Source organism: Oncorhynchus nerka, linkage group LG7, assembly GCF_034236695.1.
Source record: "Oncorhynchus nerka isolate Pitt River linkage group LG7, Oner_Uvic_2.0, whole genome shotgun sequence".
NCBI classification, from domain to species: domain Eukaryota; kingdom Metazoa; phylum Chordata; class Actinopteri; order Salmoniformes; family Salmonidae; genus Oncorhynchus; species Oncorhynchus nerka.
This window is the reverse complement of record NC_088402.1, coordinates 66,459,474-66,477,196: the sequence shown is the minus strand read 5'-3', so window position 1 is coordinate 66,477,196 and position 17,723 is coordinate 66,459,474. Positions and strand designations below refer to the sequence as shown.

The 17,723-nt window shown below is 41.7% G+C and overlaps 1 protein-coding gene across 1 annotated transcript in view; it reads left to right on the top strand.

Annotated features, from left to right (window-relative positions):
- Positions 1-609: 609 nt before the first annotated feature.
- LOC115132227 (AMP deaminase 1-like) overlaps positions 610-17,723 on the top strand; it is a 30,394-nt gene continuing 13,280 nt past the window's right edge. Inside the window, exons 1-6 of the mRNA XM_029664636.2 lie at positions 610-640; positions 4,022-4,187; positions 4,304-4,469; positions 10,396-10,561; positions 11,927-12,149; positions 14,517-14,646. Coding sequence (XP_029520496.1) covers positions 625-640; positions 4,022-4,187; positions 4,304-4,469; positions 10,396-10,561; positions 11,927-12,149; positions 14,517-14,646 — 867 coding nt within the window. The 5' untranslated portion in view covers positions 610-624. The remainder of the gene's footprint in view (positions 641-4,021; positions 4,188-4,303; positions 4,470-10,395; positions 10,562-11,926; positions 12,150-14,516; positions 14,647-17,723) is intronic.

The window sequence follows — 17,723 nt, the reverse complement described above, 5'->3', positions numbered from 1 at the left end:
GCGCCACGTGCTGCCCCCGGGATGATGCCGCCCTGGGTGGCTGCCCATGTCGCCTATACCTAAATCCGCCACTGCTAAAGGAATACATTAATCCAAGGTGGCATGTCTCATTGAGTAGGGCTACGTTAGAGTAGGGCTACGTTAGAGTGCATGACAGTTGAAGTTACAATTGAACAAAATTAATTTCATGCTTGTTTGGATAGATTAATGTTTAACCTCAATACACATCCATCGATGCTCTAGTTGATTTGGTTGTGTCTTTCAGTCTTGGTGCAATTCATTGTTAGTATTTTATCAACGCCTTCTTAACTAACTCAATTGACTATCATTATGTTTAAGTCATCTCGTGCTGAATCAGGAAGGTTGCATCTCTAAATGGGAAAAGAGGTTTCTAGTATTTGATCAAATCAAACAGACCAGGGATGGGTGGCTCATTAATTTTAATGTGTAATACTTTGGTAACATCATCTAACTCATTAATTTAATTCCTAACATGACTTGTCTTTGTTTCTTTGGTTCCATTTTGGGTTATCCTCTTCTCTCCTGCTGTGGAATGCACTATCAGGTCAAAGTAAGTATAAAGGGTGAGAAGAAGATATCAAACGTAGAGAAACCTGACCCTGCATGTACAGTGCATATCGTAAGTATTTACCCCCTTGGGTTTTTTCAAATTTAGTTTTGTTTTACAAAGTGGATATAATTGTGATCTTCACAAAATACCTCAATGTCAAATTAATAAGAGAATTCAATACATTGTTCCAAATTAATAATACAAAATAACATGGTTTTCTAAGTATTCACCCCTTTTGTTATGGCAAGCCTAAATAAGTCCAAATTTGCTTCATGTAATAAGTTGCATGGACTCACTCTAAATGCAATATTTGTCACGCCCTGACCTTAGTTATCTATGTTTTCTGTATTATTTTGGTCAGGTCAGGGTGTGACGAGGGTGGGTAGATGTGTTTTGTCTTGTCTAGGGTTTTTGTGTATCTATGGGGTTTTGGTATGTCTAGGTAAATGTAAGTCTATGGTGGCCTGAATTGGTTCCCAATTAGAGGCAGCTGTTTATCGTTGTCTCTGATTGGGGATCCTATTTAGGTTGCTATTTGCCATTTTGGTTTTGTGGGTTATTGTCTATGTGTAGTTGCCTTTCAGCACTCGGTTAATATAGCGTCACGGTCATTTTATTTAGTGGTCTTTCTTTATTAAAGGAAGTATGTATTCATATCATGCTGCGCCTTGGTCTCATCAATATGACGAACGTGACAATATTAGGGTTAACATTATTTTTTAATGACTACCCCATCTCTGTACCCCACACATACAATTATCTGTAAGGTCCCTCATTCGAGTAGCGTATTTCAAGCACAGATTCAACCACGATGACCAAGGGGGCTGTTCCAATGCCTCACAAAGAAAGGCGCCAATTGGTAGATGGGTAAAAAAAAGCAGACACTGAATATACATTTGAGCATGGTAAAGTTATTAATTAGGCTTTAGATGGCCTCCGCACAGCTAGCATTGCGATGCAGTGCCTTAGACCACTGTGCCACTAGAGATTCTGGGTTTGAGTCCAGGCTCTGACACAGCCGGCCGCGACCGGGAGACCCATGGGGCGGCGCACAATTGGCCCAGTGTCGTCTGGGTTAGGGGAGGGTTTGGCCGGCAGGGATGTCCTTGTCCCATCGGGCACTAGCGACCCATGTGTCAGGCAGGCCCAGTGCACGCTGACACGGTCACCAGGTGTACGGTGTTTCCTCCCGACACATTGGTGTGGCTGGCTTCCAGGTTAAGTGGGCATTGTGTCAAGAAGCAGTGCGGCTTGGTTGGGTTGTGTTTCGGAGGACGCACGGCTCTCGACCTTCGCCTCTCCCGAGTCCGTACGGGAGTTGCTGCGATAAGACAAGACTGTAACTACCAATTGGATACCACGAAATTGGGGAGATAAAGGGGTAAAAAAAAAATTGTGTATCAATACAACCAGTCACTATAAAGATACAGGGGTCCTTCCTAACTGAGTTGCTAGCAGAAGAAGGAAACCGCTCAGGGATTTCATCGTTTGGCCAATGGTGATTTTAAAACAGTAACAGAGTTTAATGGCTGTGATGGGAGAAAACTGAGGATGGATCAATAACATTGCAGTTACTCCACAATACTAACCTAAACAACACACAGAATAAAAAATATTCCAAAACCTGCATCATGTTTGTGTAACAGTATAACTTTAGACCGTCCCCTCGCCCATACCCGGGCGCGAACCAGGGACCCTCTGCACACATCAACAACAGTCACCCACGAAGCATCGTTACCTATCGCTCCACAAAAGCCGCGGCCCTTGCAGAGCAAGGGGAACTACTACTTCAAGGTCTCAGAGCAAGTGATGTCACCGATTGAAACGCTATTTAGTGCGCACCACCGCTAACTAAGCTAGCCATTTCACATCCGTTACATTTGCAACATAGTACTAAAGTAATACTGCAAAAAATGTGCCAAAGGAATTAACTTTTTGTCCTGAATACAAAGTGTTATGTTTGGGGAAAATCCAACACAACACATCACTGAGTACTACTTTACATATTATCAAGCATGGTGGTGGCTGCATCATGTTATGAGTATGCTTGTCATCGGCAAGGACTAGGATAAAAAAGAAACAGAATGGAGCTAACCACAGGTAAAATCCTAGAAGAAAACCTGCTTCAGTCTGCTTTCCACCAGACACTGAGAGACATTCATTCACCTTTCAGCAGGATAAGAACCTACAACACAAGGCCAAATCTACACTACAGTTGCTTATCAAGATGATATTAAATGTTCCTAAGTGGCCTAGTAACAGTTTTGACTTAAATTTGCTTGAAAATCTATGGCAAAACCTGAAAATGGCTGTCTAGCAATCAAACAACTTGACAGTGCTTGAAGAATTTTGAAAATAGTAATGGGCAAATATTGTACAATCCAGGTGTGGAAAGTGAGATTTACCCCAAAATATTTGCAGCTGTATTTTTCTGCCAAAGGTGTTTCTAACATGTATTGACTCATGGGGGTGAATACTTATCTAATCAAGATATATTAGTGTTTAGTTAATTATTTGTGTTACATTTCTCTTCCACTTTTACATTAGAGTATTTTGTGTCGATCAACAAAAAAATTACAAAATTCATTTTAATACTACTTTAAAACAATAATAATCCAAGTGTGTGAATTATATGCACTGTATGTCCCACGGTAGAAATTTGTGACTGTCAACATTAATTCATTCACTTATTTGTCATAGAATAAAGTTTGTAGTGGATGCTAGACAAAAGAAATGAATCAATGAATTGATCAGTCCGATGGCGCTTGAGCTTCCTGGGCCTTGTTGAGTCCACAGACACTATGACTCCAGGAACAAGATAGGCCAAGAGTTGCTGCAGTATCACAGCCTCTTTGTCTAGTTTGGCCCGAGAAGGCTGTCTTGTTTGTACTGTAGATATTTGATGTCATTGCAGAGCAAATTGTTGAGTGTTTATGTGAGTTGTCTGGCCCTAATCTTTGTGCTGGATTACTGTAGCTCTGTGTGCATGGAACCTTGTGTTCACAGCCCAGGCTAGTGCTGTGAGTTGACGTTGGACCAAGTTCTGCTTGGTTTTATACACACTAAGCATGCGCTGCTGGAGAGTCTGTTTTCAACTGTTGCAGTAAGGTATGTCTAATGTTTCCCTTTGTGATATGATAGTACCTTGTTTTAACACAAAAGAAATTCAAACAACAATTTCAATCATGGTGAATTTGACCATCCTACTGTAGCTTGCTTTATCACGCCTGTTTAATCTATGCTGCTGATAGCTTGTTCCATGTTCAGTGCTTGTTTCGGGTCAACATTCCATGTTGTCCATTTCATTGCATAATTTCCTGGGTAATGCACTTGAATAGCTTTTGGGAAACAAAACATAATGTAGAAAATTACGTAATAAAAGTGCACATTTTCAACTTAGTAACTACCTTTGAAAAAACAGGGTGGGTAACACCTATGTGTTTCTGCCAGAGACCGATGAGCATATGCTTGCCTTTGCGGAGAAAGTCTTTGCATCGGAGACCAAAGGTGAGGGCGTCCGTGATGAGATCTCCATGTTTGAAGTTCAAGATGACTGTCCCATCCTCCAACAGGAAATGGCCCACCATCTGCACACCAATGAAGATACTGACAAACGGTGGGTAGTAGTTCCTAAATCTTTTTTTCTTCTTCATGTGAACTCTCCAACAATGGTATCACCCTTTGCCTTACCACTAAATCCACTGTTTGTCTGTCCCTCCTCCCCCTCTGTAGTAAGAAGAGACAGCAGAAGTGTCGCACCATCACTTTACCTTCGTCAATGAGTGACCAGGACAGGAAGGTGCTGCCCCCTGTGGTGGATGTGTTGTTGGACATACCAACCTACCTAGAAGTGCCTGACTTCCAGAGAGTGGCCATCATTGGAGACTATGCCTCTGGGGTATTATACCTTAGCTATGTAGCCTACATTTCCCTTTTATCCAGGTTAGTCTTATGGAGAACAAATCTCCTTTGCAAGAGAGACTTGGTTCAAGATGTCAGCGGGGTCGAACATGATGGACCCCACTCATAAATCAAATCAAACTTTATTTGTCACATGCGCCAACTACAACAAGTGTAGACCTTACCGTGAAATGCTTACTTACAAGCCCTTAACCAACAGTGCAGTTCAAGAAGATTTAAGAAAATATTTACCAAATAAACTAAAGTAAAAAATAATACAAATGAACACAATAACAAACAATAACGAGGCTACATACAGGGGGTAACGGTTAGAGGTAATTTGTACATGTAGGTAGGGGTGAAGTGACTATGCATAGATAATAAACAGTGAGTAGCAGAAATATACAAAATAAATGGGGGGGACAATGTAATAGTCCGGTGGCCATTTGATTAATTGTTCAGCAGTCTAATGGCTTGGGGGTAGAAGCTGTTAAGGAGCCTTTTGGTCCGAGACTTGGCGTTCGGTACCGCTTGCCGTGCGGTAGCAGAGAAAACAGTCTATGACATGGGTGACTGGAGTCTTTGATCATTTTATGGTCTTTCCTCTGACACCGCCTATTATATAGGTCCTGGTTTGCAGGAAGCTTGACCCCAGTGATGGACTGGGCTGTATGCACTGCCCTCTGTAGCGCCTTACGGTCAGATGCAACACCAGGCGGTGATGCAACCGATGTTGCAGCTGTAGAACTTTTTGAGGATCTGGGTACCCATGCCAAATCTTTTCAGTCTCCTGAGAGGGAAAAGGTATTGTCATGCCCAGTCTTGGTGTGTTTGGACCATGACAGATCGTTGGTGATGTGGACACCAAGGAACTTTAAACTCTCGACCCGCTCCACTACAGCCCTGTTGATCTTAATGGGGGCCTGTTCAGCCCGCCTTTTCCTGTAGTCCACGATCAGCTCCTTTGCCTCCCTCATTGAGGGAGAGGTTGTTGTCCTGATACCACACTGCCAGAGCTCTGACCTCCTCCCTATAAGCTGTCTCATCGTTGTCGGTGAGGCCTACCACTATTGTGTCGTCAGCAAACTTAATGATGGTGATGGAGTCGTGTTTGGCCATGCAGTCGTGGGTGAACAGGGAGTACCGGAGGGGACTAAGTACGCACCCCTGAGGGGACCCTGTGTTGAGGATCAGCGTGGCAGACGTGTTGTTGCCTACTCTTACCACCTGGGGGCGGCCTGTCAGGAAATCCAAGATCCAGTTAGAGAGGGAGGTGTTTAGTCCAGGGTCCTTAGCTTAGTGATGATCTTTGTGAGCACTATGGTGTTGAGCTGAGCTGTAGTCAATTAAGTGCATTCTCACAAAGGTGTTCCTTTTGTCCAGGTGGGAAAGGGCAGTGTGGAGTGCGATTGAGATTGTGTCATCTGTGGATCTGTTGGGGCGGTATGCAAATTGGAGTGGGTCTAGGCTATCCGGGAGGATGCTGTTGATGTGAGCCATGACCAGCCTTTCAAAGCACTTCATAGCTACCGACGTGAGTGCTACGGTGCGGTAATCATTTAGGCAGGTTACCTTCGCTTCGTTGGGCACAGGGACTATGGTGGTCTGCTTGAAACATGTAGGTATTACAGACTGTCAGGGAGAGGTTGAAAATGTCAGTGAAGACATTTGCCAGTTGGTCCGCACATGCTTTGAGTACACGTCCTGGTAATGCATCAGGCCCCGCGGCTTTGTGAATGTTGGCCTGTTTAAAGGTCTTGCTCACATCGGCTACCAAGAGCGTTATCACACAGTCATCCAGAACAGCTGGTGCTCTCGTGCATGCTTCAGTATTGCTTGCCTCGAAGCAAGCATGAAAGACATTTAGCTCATCTGGTAGGCTCACGTCACTGGGAAGCTCGCGTCTGGGTTTCCCTTTGTAGTCCTTAATAGTTTTCAGGCCCTGCCACATCCAACAAGCGTCAGCTGGTGTAGTAGGATTCAATCTTAATCCTGTTTTGACGCTTTGCTTGTTTGATGGTTCGTCTGAGGGCATAGCGGGATTTCTTATAGGCGTCCGGATTAGTGTCCTGCTCCTTGAAAGCGGTAGCTCTAGCCTTTAGCTTGTTGCCTGTTATCCATGGCTTGTGGTTGGGGTATATAAGTACGGTCACTGTGGGGACGATGTCGTCTATGCACTTATTGATGAAGCCGATGACTGAGGTGGTATACTCCTCAATGCCATTGGATGAATCCTGGAACATATTCCAGTCTGTGCTAGCAAAACAGTCCTGTAGCTTAGCATCCTCGCCATCTGACCACTTCAGTATTGAGCGAGTCACTGATACTTCCTGCTTTAGTTTTTACTTGTAAGCAGGAATCAGGACTATAGCTTTATGGTCGGATTTGCCAAATGGAGGGCGGGGGGAGAGTTTTGTATGCATCTCTGTGTGTGAAGTAAAGGTGGTCTAGTTGTCTTCCCTCTGTTTGCTCATGGCCTTATAGAGTTGGTTGAGTGTGCTCTTAGTTCCAGCATTGGTCTGTGGTGGTAAATAGACAGCTACGAATAATATAGATGAGAACTCTCTTGGTAGATAGTGTGGTCTACAGCTTATCATAAGGTACTCTACCTCAGGCGAGCAATACCTCAAGACTACTTTCATATTAGACATCGCGCACCAGCTGTTATTGACAAAAGACACACACCACCACCCCTTGTCTTACCAGACATAACTTCTCTGTTCTGCCGGTGCATTGAAAATCCCTCAGCTCTATATTATGTACACAATAATCTAGAAGAAAAAGAAATGCACACCTATTTAGGCGAGGTGCTGGCTAGCGGAGTAGAAAACTTGAAAATTAAAGAGAGCCGCACACTCTAGGAGCTCAGATGCAAAAATTTAATTACCAACGTTTCGACAGCCAAGCTGTCTTCATCAGGGTATAATCACAAACACTGCGGGATGACTCGTTTATGTAGTGTCAAAAGACACAGGTGTCTGTAATCATGGCCAAGAGTGGCCTAATATCATTGGTTAATTATCAAATGTTAAAATGGCATACAAAGAACAGCATACAAACAACGTATTCTCGCGGGGCAGAAATCTCAGAGACCAATTGGTACACTCTGATTTACCACAATAACACATTATGTACAGTACAGGTCAAAAGTTTGGACACACCTACTCATTCAAGGATTTTTTCTTTATTTGTACTATTTTCTACATTGTAGAATAATAGTAAAGACATCAAAACTATGAAATAACACATGGAATCATGTAGTAACCAAAAAAATGTTAAACAAAATCTAAATATATTTTAGATTCTTCAAAGTAGCCACCCTTTGCCTTGATGACAACTTTGCACACTCTTGGCATTCTCTCATCCAGCTTCATGAGGAACGCTTTTCCAACAGTCTTGAAGGAGTTCCCACATATGCTGATCACTTGTTGGCTGCTTTTCCTTCACTCTGCAGTCCAACTCATCCCAAACCATCTCAATTGGGTTGAGGTTGGGTGATTGTGGAGGCCAGGTCATCTGATGCAGCACTCCATCACTCTCCTTCTTGGTCAAATAGTCCTTACAAAGCCTGAAAGTGTGTTGGGTCATTGTCCTGTTGAAAAACAAATGATAGTCCCACTAAGCGTGAACCAGATGGAATGGCGTATTGCTGCAGAATGCTGTGGTAGCCATGCTAGTTAAGTGTGCCTTGAATTTGAAATAAATCACTGACATTGTCACAAGCAAAGTACCTCCACACACCATCACAACTCCTCCTCCGTACTTCATAGTGGGAACCACGCAGAGATCATCCGTTCACCTCATCTGCATCTCACCTTGCAGTAGGAACCAAAAATCTCAAATGTGGACTCATCAGACTAAAGGACAGATTTCCACCGGTATAATGTCCATTGCTTGTGTTTCTTTTCCCAAGCAAGTCTCTTCTTCTTATTGGTGTCCTTTAGTTGTGGTTTCTTTGCAGTAATTTGACTATGAAGGCCTGATTCACACAGTCTCCTCTGAACAGTTGATGTTGAGATGTGTTTGTTACTTGAACTCTGTGAAGCATTTATTTGGGATGCAATCTGAGGTGCAGTTAACTCTAATGAACTTATCCTCTGCAGCAGATGTAATTTTGGGTCTTCCTTTCCTGAGGCGGTCCTCATGAGAGCCAGTTTTATCATAGCGGTTAATACATTTTGCGACTGCACTTGAAGAAACTTTAAAAGTTCTTGAAATGTTCAGAATTGACTGACCTTCATGTCTTAAAGTAATAACGGACTGTTGTTTCGCTTTGATCATTTGAACTGTTCTTGTCATAATATGGACTTGGTCGTTTACCAAATAGGGCTATCTTCTATTTACCATCCCTACCTTGTCACAACACAACCGATTGGCTCAAACGCATTAAGAAGGAAAGTCTTCCACAAATGAACTTTTAAGAAGGCACAACTGTTAACTGAAATGCATTCCAGGTGACTAACTCATGAAGCTGGTTGAGAGAATGCTAAGAGTGTACAGAGCTGTCATCAAGGCAAAGGGTGGCTCCTTTGAAGAATCGCAAATATAAATATATATTTTGAATTGATTAACTTTTTTTTTTGCTTGCTACATGATTCCATATGTGTTATTTCATAGTTTTGATTTTTTTACTATTATTCTACAATGTAAAAATAGTAAAAATAAAGAAAAACCCTGGAATGAGTAGGTGTGTCCAAAATGTTGACTGTTACTGTATGTTTGTAAAACTCACCATTAAAAATACCATAGTGATTGAGTGTCTTGTAGCTATTCCATGATATTTGCATTCTACTAAGTAAACCTCCAATTGTTCCCAACTATTCCACTCTCTAAAAGTCCTCCCCATTCCAATTTGGGTTGTCATCCCAGTGACTGGCAGACCACCCCTGTCCCCCCGTATCCCAGAGCAAACAATGCCACCCACAGAACAGAAGCAGATCAACCGCCAAAGCTTTTTCGTCCTCACTTCGATTTGCATTATATATAGCTATTAAAAAAAAAATCTAAAATATTTTAATTGACATAATTAACTAAATAATATGCGTAATAATGTAGGCAGTTCATGCAAAGGATTGTTATCTATAACCAGGATTGCCATTGCAAAAAATTACATATTTAGCAAGCAATTATTATTTTTTGTAAACAATTATGGTGATTCATCCTATATTGTCCCTAACATCATTACCCCCTAGCAACAGATGTGGGACAAGCACACACACTCAACCCCTTTCCCCCACAAACAACCATAAGCTCAGATGCTCAACAGCTGTTCCATCCCTAAGCTTTGATGTCTTCATCATTATTCTACAATGTAGATAATAGTAAAAATAAAGAAAACCCCTGGATTGAGTAGGTGTGTCCAAACTTTTGACTGGTACTGTATGTCTCCACCTCCCTCTCTCCTCAAATAGCAGCAGAATTAAGTCTTGTTGACCCTGTTTACATGTTGTGGAGCAGTGTCCTTGTTGACGGGTTAAACTGAGCTGGATGTTGGAGGAGTAGCATGGCTGCCCGTGGCCCTGGGTGTGAACTTGACATTTATGGCTAGTATGTGGGTCTGGGTCATTGACCTCATGTAGGGAAATCTCCTCACATAAATAGATCCCTCTAGACTGAAAGTAAGAACCCGGCAAAGGTCGTCTGGGTTTAAATTTCAGTAATGTGGCTCTGACATTTACAGAGAGTAATCATTAGGAGGAGGTGGGGCTTGCTTATCAAACTGCTTGTTGCTCACTTTCCCAATTTAAGCACTACTACATAATCCACTTATGAATATTACATAATCATTGGTCTATTGTGAACGACCGATAACTTGCTGACAATTATACATTTTTGTTTGATCAGTGATTACTTCAAGGAACGGAGGGATGGAGCGATGCATTGGAACAGGGCCCTTATTACATCATTCCCCTCTCTACTCTTAGGTGACCATGGACGACTTTGAGCTGTCCTGTAAGGGCATGTACCGTGCTCTAACCATCAGAGAGAAGTACATGAGGCTGGCCTTCCAGCGCTTCCCCCTCACCTCATCCCAGTACCTGAGGGAAATTGAGGGAGAGCCCTTTAAGCCTGAACACACAGTGCAACCAGGTATGCAGACTAGGCTGACAAGTTTGAACGTAATAGAGAGGGCATGTCTGGTTTACGCATGCAGTAGTTTCTCGTGACAGACTATTACTGCCAGTGGTCGTTCTAGCTTGTATGGCTCCCTGGCCGAACCCCCCCCAATATAAATATAAAAATATATAGAAAAAGAAGAATCATTAATATAAAAAAAGAAGTAACAAAGACAAATAGAAACAAATTTGTGTTGATTTGTCAGTCGAGCGTCAATACATTACCCATCCCCCAACACTGTCAACCAAGAGTCAAGACTAAACCAATTCACCTTGGTGGTGTGCAGACTGATTTTATATTATTCTTAACGATTTCGCACAAACCAGAAAAAAATGCAACAAAGTTAAACTGTATATTCACAATATTATGAATGAATTGTGGTTTATTTGGGAGCATTTCGAAGTGTGACTGATTTTTACTAATTGCATTAGTACTGTACAAAGTTAGAGGTGATAGATTTCTTCGATAGATTTCTTCGCTCCCCCTACCTTGGGCTTCCAGTGGGGAGACCTGAGGTCAACCTACCCCCCCCCCCCCCCCATCTCGTACTTCTGAGTGGGAGATCTTCCCAGGCAGTAGCCTGCCTAGCTCACAAACTAGAATCAGGACGCCTACTCCGACCAAGGTTAATTGAAAAACTGGAAACGCTTATCTCCCTCACTAGCTTTAAGCACCAACTGTCAGAGCAGCTCACAGATTACTGCACCTGTACATAGCCCACCTATAATTTAGCCCAAACAACTACCGCTTTCCCTACTTTATTTATTTATTTTGCTCCTTTGCACCCCATTATTTTTTATTTCTACTTTGCACATTCTTCCACTGCAAATCTCCCATTCCAGTGTTTTACTTGCTATATTGTATTTACTTTGCCACCATGGCCTTTTTTTGCCTTTACCTCCCTTATCTCACCTCATTTGCTCACATCATATATAGACTTGTTTATACTGTATTATTGACTGTATGTTTGTTTTACTCCATGTGTAACTCTGTGTCGTTGTATGTGTCGAACTGCTTTGCTTTATCTTGGCCAGGTCGCAATTGTAAATGAGAACTTATTCTCAACTTGCCTACCTGGTTAAATAAAGGTGAAATAAATAAAATAAAATAAAATTGACCCACAGTCCCACACGGTGACATAATATCATTGACGTGACGTGCAAATGAGCGATATAAAACCGATTGCGCAAATGTCACCATTCCCCCAAAAATTGTGCTGGCACCCCGTGCTGCCCTCGGTAACATACCTCCCTTGGCGGCTGCCCATGTCACCTATACCTAAATCCGCCACTGATTACTGCCAAGAAAGTGTCTAACAGGTAACATTTTGTTTGCCAGTCTTCACATCACCACCCAAGAAGGGCGAAGACCCCTTCAACACCAAGTGCTTGCCTGAGAACCTGAGCTGGGTAGCCCGTATGAAGGACGGTGTCATTTATACATACAAAGACGCGGCAGCGGCCGACCAACACAAACCCATAGAGAACATGCCTGCCCCTGACTACATCACCTTCATCGACGACATGAACTTCCTCATCGCTCTGATTGCACAGGGCCCAACGTGAGTCTTACTGCATGACTAGCTACAGAATTGTTAACGGAATATGTGATACCCTATACCCGTTACAGCTTGGCTAATGGAAAGCCTCAAAATGAATTTTAATTGGCCATACTTTCTTCGTTCTTGATTCAGTAAAAAGTGTATTTTATAAATGTCTGTGTCCAGTTGCAGGTGGTTCTCCAAAAAACAGAGAATATTCAGAAATATATTAAATATGGTTTGAGTGAGAATTGCCTCTTGGATGTGTGTAGATCTTTGTTTTGGTCACACTGTGTGACGCAGGTGAAGAACAGGTTATTTGAAAAATTCCTTGCAAGGCTTTCCATTAGCCAAGCTGTAATGGGTATGGAGCATCACATATCCCGTTAACAATTCTGTAGCTACTTCACGACGGGAGATCAACTCCAACGCAGCCAAGTCACAGCAGTATGTATTTACCAATGGTGTAAAGTACTTAAGTAAAAATACTGTACTTTTCTTTACTATCATATTTTTTACTACTTTTACTTCACTACATTCCTAAAGAAAATTATGTACTTTTTACTCCATACATTTTCCCTGACACCCAAAAGTACTCGTTACATTTTGAATGCTTAGCAGGACAGAAAATTGTCAAATTTGCACACTTATCAAGAGAACATCCCTGGTCATCCCTACTGCCTCTGATATGGCGGACTCACTAAACACAAATGCTTTGTTTTTAAAATATGTCGGAGTGTTGGAGTGTGAGCCTGGCTATCCGTAAATAAAAAAATACAGGACAATTATGCCGTCTGGTTGGCCTATTATAAGGATTTTTACTTTTAATACATAAGTATATTTTAGTAACTACATTTACTTATTTAAAACCAAATACTTTTAGACTTTTACTCAAGTAGTATTTTACTGGGTGACTTTTACTTGGGTCATTTTCTATTAAGTTAGGGCCGTGGTCCCGTGGTGGGAACATCAATCAGCGGAAATGTTCAAGAGCGCCACCTATAGAGGTTGATAAAACTCAAACTTTCATTAAAATGGACATACAATGTACTGAATTAAAGCTACACTCGTTGTGAATCTATCCACCAAGTCAGATTTGTAAAATGCTTTTCGGCGAAAGCATGAGAAGCTATTATCTGATAGCATGCACCCTCAAAATACTGCAACGTCACCTAACACGACAGATTTTGCGTTAGCCGGCGCAAACCAAAACGCAGAAATAAAATATAAAACATTCATTACCTTTGACAAGCTTCTTTCTTGGCACTCCTAGATGTCCCATAAACATCATTTAGGGTCTTTTTTCGATTAAATCGGTCCATATATAGCCTAGATATCGATCTAAGAATACTGTGTGAACAACGGAAATAAATAGCTTTTTCTAACGTAACGTCATTTTTTAAAATTAAAAAAGTCGACGATAAACTTTCACAAAACACTTCGAAATACTTTTGTAATGCAACTTTAGGTATTAGTACACGTTAATAAGCGATAAAATTCATCAGGAGGCGATGTAAATTCTATAGGTGTCCGTCTCGAAAAAATGTCTGAAGAGATCTTGACCAAAAGATCCGGTCGGAGACCGGAGGGAATCGGTTCCCTTGTGTCGGTTTGACCAAGAATCAAAGCCGAATCAAATGACAAGACTCTAGACATCGTGTGGAAGCTGTAGGCACTGCAACCTCAGCCTCATTTAATCCGGTTCACTTTGAACAATTCCTGGAAGTCGCGCATGGATATTTATTTCCATTTTCAGTGATCAGATTTCCCTGCACTTTTCGATGAAACGCACGTTCTGTTATAGTCACAGCCGTGATTTAACCAGTTTTAGAAACGTCTGAGTGTTTTCTATCCACACATACTAATCATATGCATATACTATATTCCTGGCATGAATAGCAGGGCGCTGAAATGTTGCGCGATTTTTTACAAAACGCTGCGAAAATTCGCAACTTCCCTAACAGGATTTATTAAGCTATCTTTACTTTTACTCAAGTATGAGAATAGAGTACTTTTTTCGCCACTGGTATTTACAGTATGTACTGGCTTTTGATCCAACCCTGCTCTAACACAGCCGATTCAACTAATTCTGATCTAAATTTAGCACTATAATTATTTGAATCAAGTGAGTTAGGCTGCGTTTACACAGGCAGACAAATTTTGATTTTTTTTCCCCACTAATTGGTCTTTTGACTAATCAGGTCAGGTCTTTTGCCAATAATTGGGTAAAAGATCAGAATTGGGCTGCCTGTGTAAACACAGCCTTAGTGCTGGTCTGGAACAAATAGTCCAACATATGGACTACATATTACACCACGAAATGTCTTACAACTTTCTAAGTTCCACATGACATGTTTGATTGTCCTTTTTGTCTCTCCTGGGTGGCAGTAAGACGTACACTCACCGTCGTCTGAAGTTCCTCACGTCCAAGTTCAATGTGCATGAGATGCTGAACGAGATGGAGGAGATGAAGGAGCTGAAGCTGAACCCCCACAGGGACTTCTACAACTGCAGGAAGGTAGATAACTACCGCCTTACAAAACATATTAACATTAGCCTATCTTATTAACCTGTTATTAGCCTTTTAAGACCTCTTAAGATGTTGGCTTGACAGTCGCTGGACCCTGGTCGTGTCCCGGTCAGGGTTACCCCTCAAATTTTCTACAGTATACTTCCATGGTTGGTTTCATTGACTCTCCCCCTTAACTACCCCTAATTGACACTTAGGATCAGCTTGAGCAAAGTGAGTTGTATAATCACTGATCTACAAATAGGATTCACTTCCAAATAGGTTTTGTGCGATTAAGATTCGCCTCTCATGGCTCAGGCGATCCCCCCGCCAAACACACACACACAACCAGACATTGATTGATTGGAGACAGCTTGGGTCAATTACAGAATATTTCCTAGGATGTTCTACCTACAGCAACTAGGGGATAATGCTGGAAATACTGGTAAAAGCACAGTGCCTCCATTTCTGCACAAAAACAGGGCCCTAGACAGTCAATCACAGAGCACATTTAACATGATAGCAACACTAAAACTAACTGCTTGTAATGGGCAATCTTCACCCTGTTACACTAGTTTCATTTCATTTATAAAAATGATGGCTATGACAAAATAAAGTCTCTCCTTTCAACAAATACCTTATATTTGTGAATGGCTTTAGATAAAATAATACTTTATTACTAGAATAGACTTGCTTAACCTCTCTAGGGTATGTGGGACGCTAGTGTCCCACCTGGCCAACATCCAGTGAGATTGCAGAGCGCCAAATTCAAATACAGAAATACTCATTATAAAAATTCAGAAAAGATACAACTATTTTACATAGGTTTAAAGATTAACTTCTTGTGAATCCAACCACGGTGTCAGATGTAAAAATGCTTTATGGCGAAAGCATACCTTACAATTATTTGAGCCCAGTAGGCAAATCATTACAAACAGTAACCAGCCAAGTAGACGAGTTACACAAGTCAGAAATAGAGATACAATTAATCACTTACCTTTGATGATCTTCATATGTTTGCACTCAGAAGACATTCATTTATTCAATAAATGTTCATTTTGTTCGATAAAGTCTCTCTTTATATCCGAAAACCTCTGTTTTGTTCGCGTGTTTTCTTCAGTAATCCACAGGCTCAAACGCAGTCACAACAGGCAGACAAAATCCAAATTGTATCTGTAAAGTTCATAGAAAAATGTCAAACGATGTTTATATTCAATCCTCTGGTTGTTTTTAGCCTAAATAATCGATAATATTTCAACCGGACAATAACGTGGTCAATATAAAAAAGTAAACAAGAAAGGCGCTCTCTCGATCACGCGCATGAAAATGCTCTGTGACACGGCAGGGTCCACTCATTCAGACTGCTCTTACTCCCTCATTTTTCAGAATACAAGCCTGAAACAATTTCTAAAGCATGTTGACATCTAGTGGAATGCATAGGAACTACAATTTGAGTACTAAGTCAATGGATACTGTAATGACATTGAATAGAACACTACAAACAAACAAAAAACTTCCTGAATGGATTTTTCTCAGGTTTTCGCCTGCCAAATCAGTTCTGTTATACTCACAGACATTATTTTAACAGTTTTGGAGTGTTTTCTATCCAAATCTACTAATTATATGCATATCCTATCTTCTGGGCCTGAGTAGACTGCAGTTTAATTTGGGCATGCTTTTCATCCAAAATTCCAAATGCTGCCCCCTACCCTAGAGAAGTTAACTTCCTACAACCAGGGTTGGACTTTTGCTTCTGCGCCCTAATAGCAAATGTGTGCTCCGCTCCCCCTGTTGTTCACTTTAGGCTCTGGCTCCAGCAGATACCTTTTCACGCCACAGATGCTGTGAGACATATGAGATTATACAGAATGTTGAATGGTGCCAAATTGGATAGTGTGTTACCGCCATCAACAGTATGGGTGCTGGTATTACATTTATAATTAGAAGCAAGGTACTAGCAAGCTAGTGTGTTCTACCTAGCTAGTCAGTACTAGTTAGCTTAGCTAGTGTGTACTAGCTAGCTGCACAAGAAATAGTGGTTAGCATAACTCCCTGGACCAGAGCTAGTGCGCTGACTGGTATGAGCATAGCATACCGACGCCCTGGAACAAAGATAATGACCCAGGAGATCAACAAAAGTCTACAGGTTGCTCGTGCATATACCATTTGAGACACAAAAATACCATCTGAAACTCATGGGCATGCACTTTGATGTTGGCAGACCACACAGGGTCAGCTGCCCTTTAAAAAATGCTGTCAGAGTGCAGTATAACTGCAGTACACCACCATATAACTGCAGTTAGAATGCAGTATAACTGCAGTTCAACTGCAGTACACTGCTGTTATTCTGCAAGTACTGCATCCAAAATACCACAGTTGACTGCAGTTACTGCACTTTTACTGCAGTTTTAAAACTGCAATATTATTTTGCAAGGGTGATGCGTCTCGTTGTTCCAGCATGGTCAGTACACCATAAAAAGAACTCATAATAACTAGCCAGTAAGCAAATTTACTTATTTTCCAGAAGTTGACCACAGGTGCATTCTATGTAAACTGGAAACCACATATCCTGAGGCTGCATTTATTGTAACTGGGGATTTTAATAAGACTAATCTGAATACAAGGCTCCCTAAATTTGATCAGCATATCGATTGCGCGACCCGGGCTGGCAAAGCTCTGGATCACTGTTATTATAACTTCTGCGATGCATATAAGGCCCTCCCCCGCCCTCCTTTCGGAAAAGCTGACCACGACTTCATTTTGTTGCTCCCAGCCTATAGACAGAAACTAAAATAGGAAGCACCCGTGCTCAGGTCTGTTCAACGCTGGTTCGACCAATCGGATTCCATGCTTCAAGATTGCGTCACTCACGTGGACTGGGATATGTTATGCATAGCGTCGAACAACATTGATGAATACGCTGATTCGGTGAGCGAGTCTATTAACAAGTGCATCGGTGATGTTGTACACACTGCGTCTATTAAAACATTCCCCAACCAGAAACCGTGGATTAATGACAGCATTCGCGCAAAACTGAAAGCTCGAACCACTGCTTTTAATCAGGGCAAGGTGACCAGAAAACATTA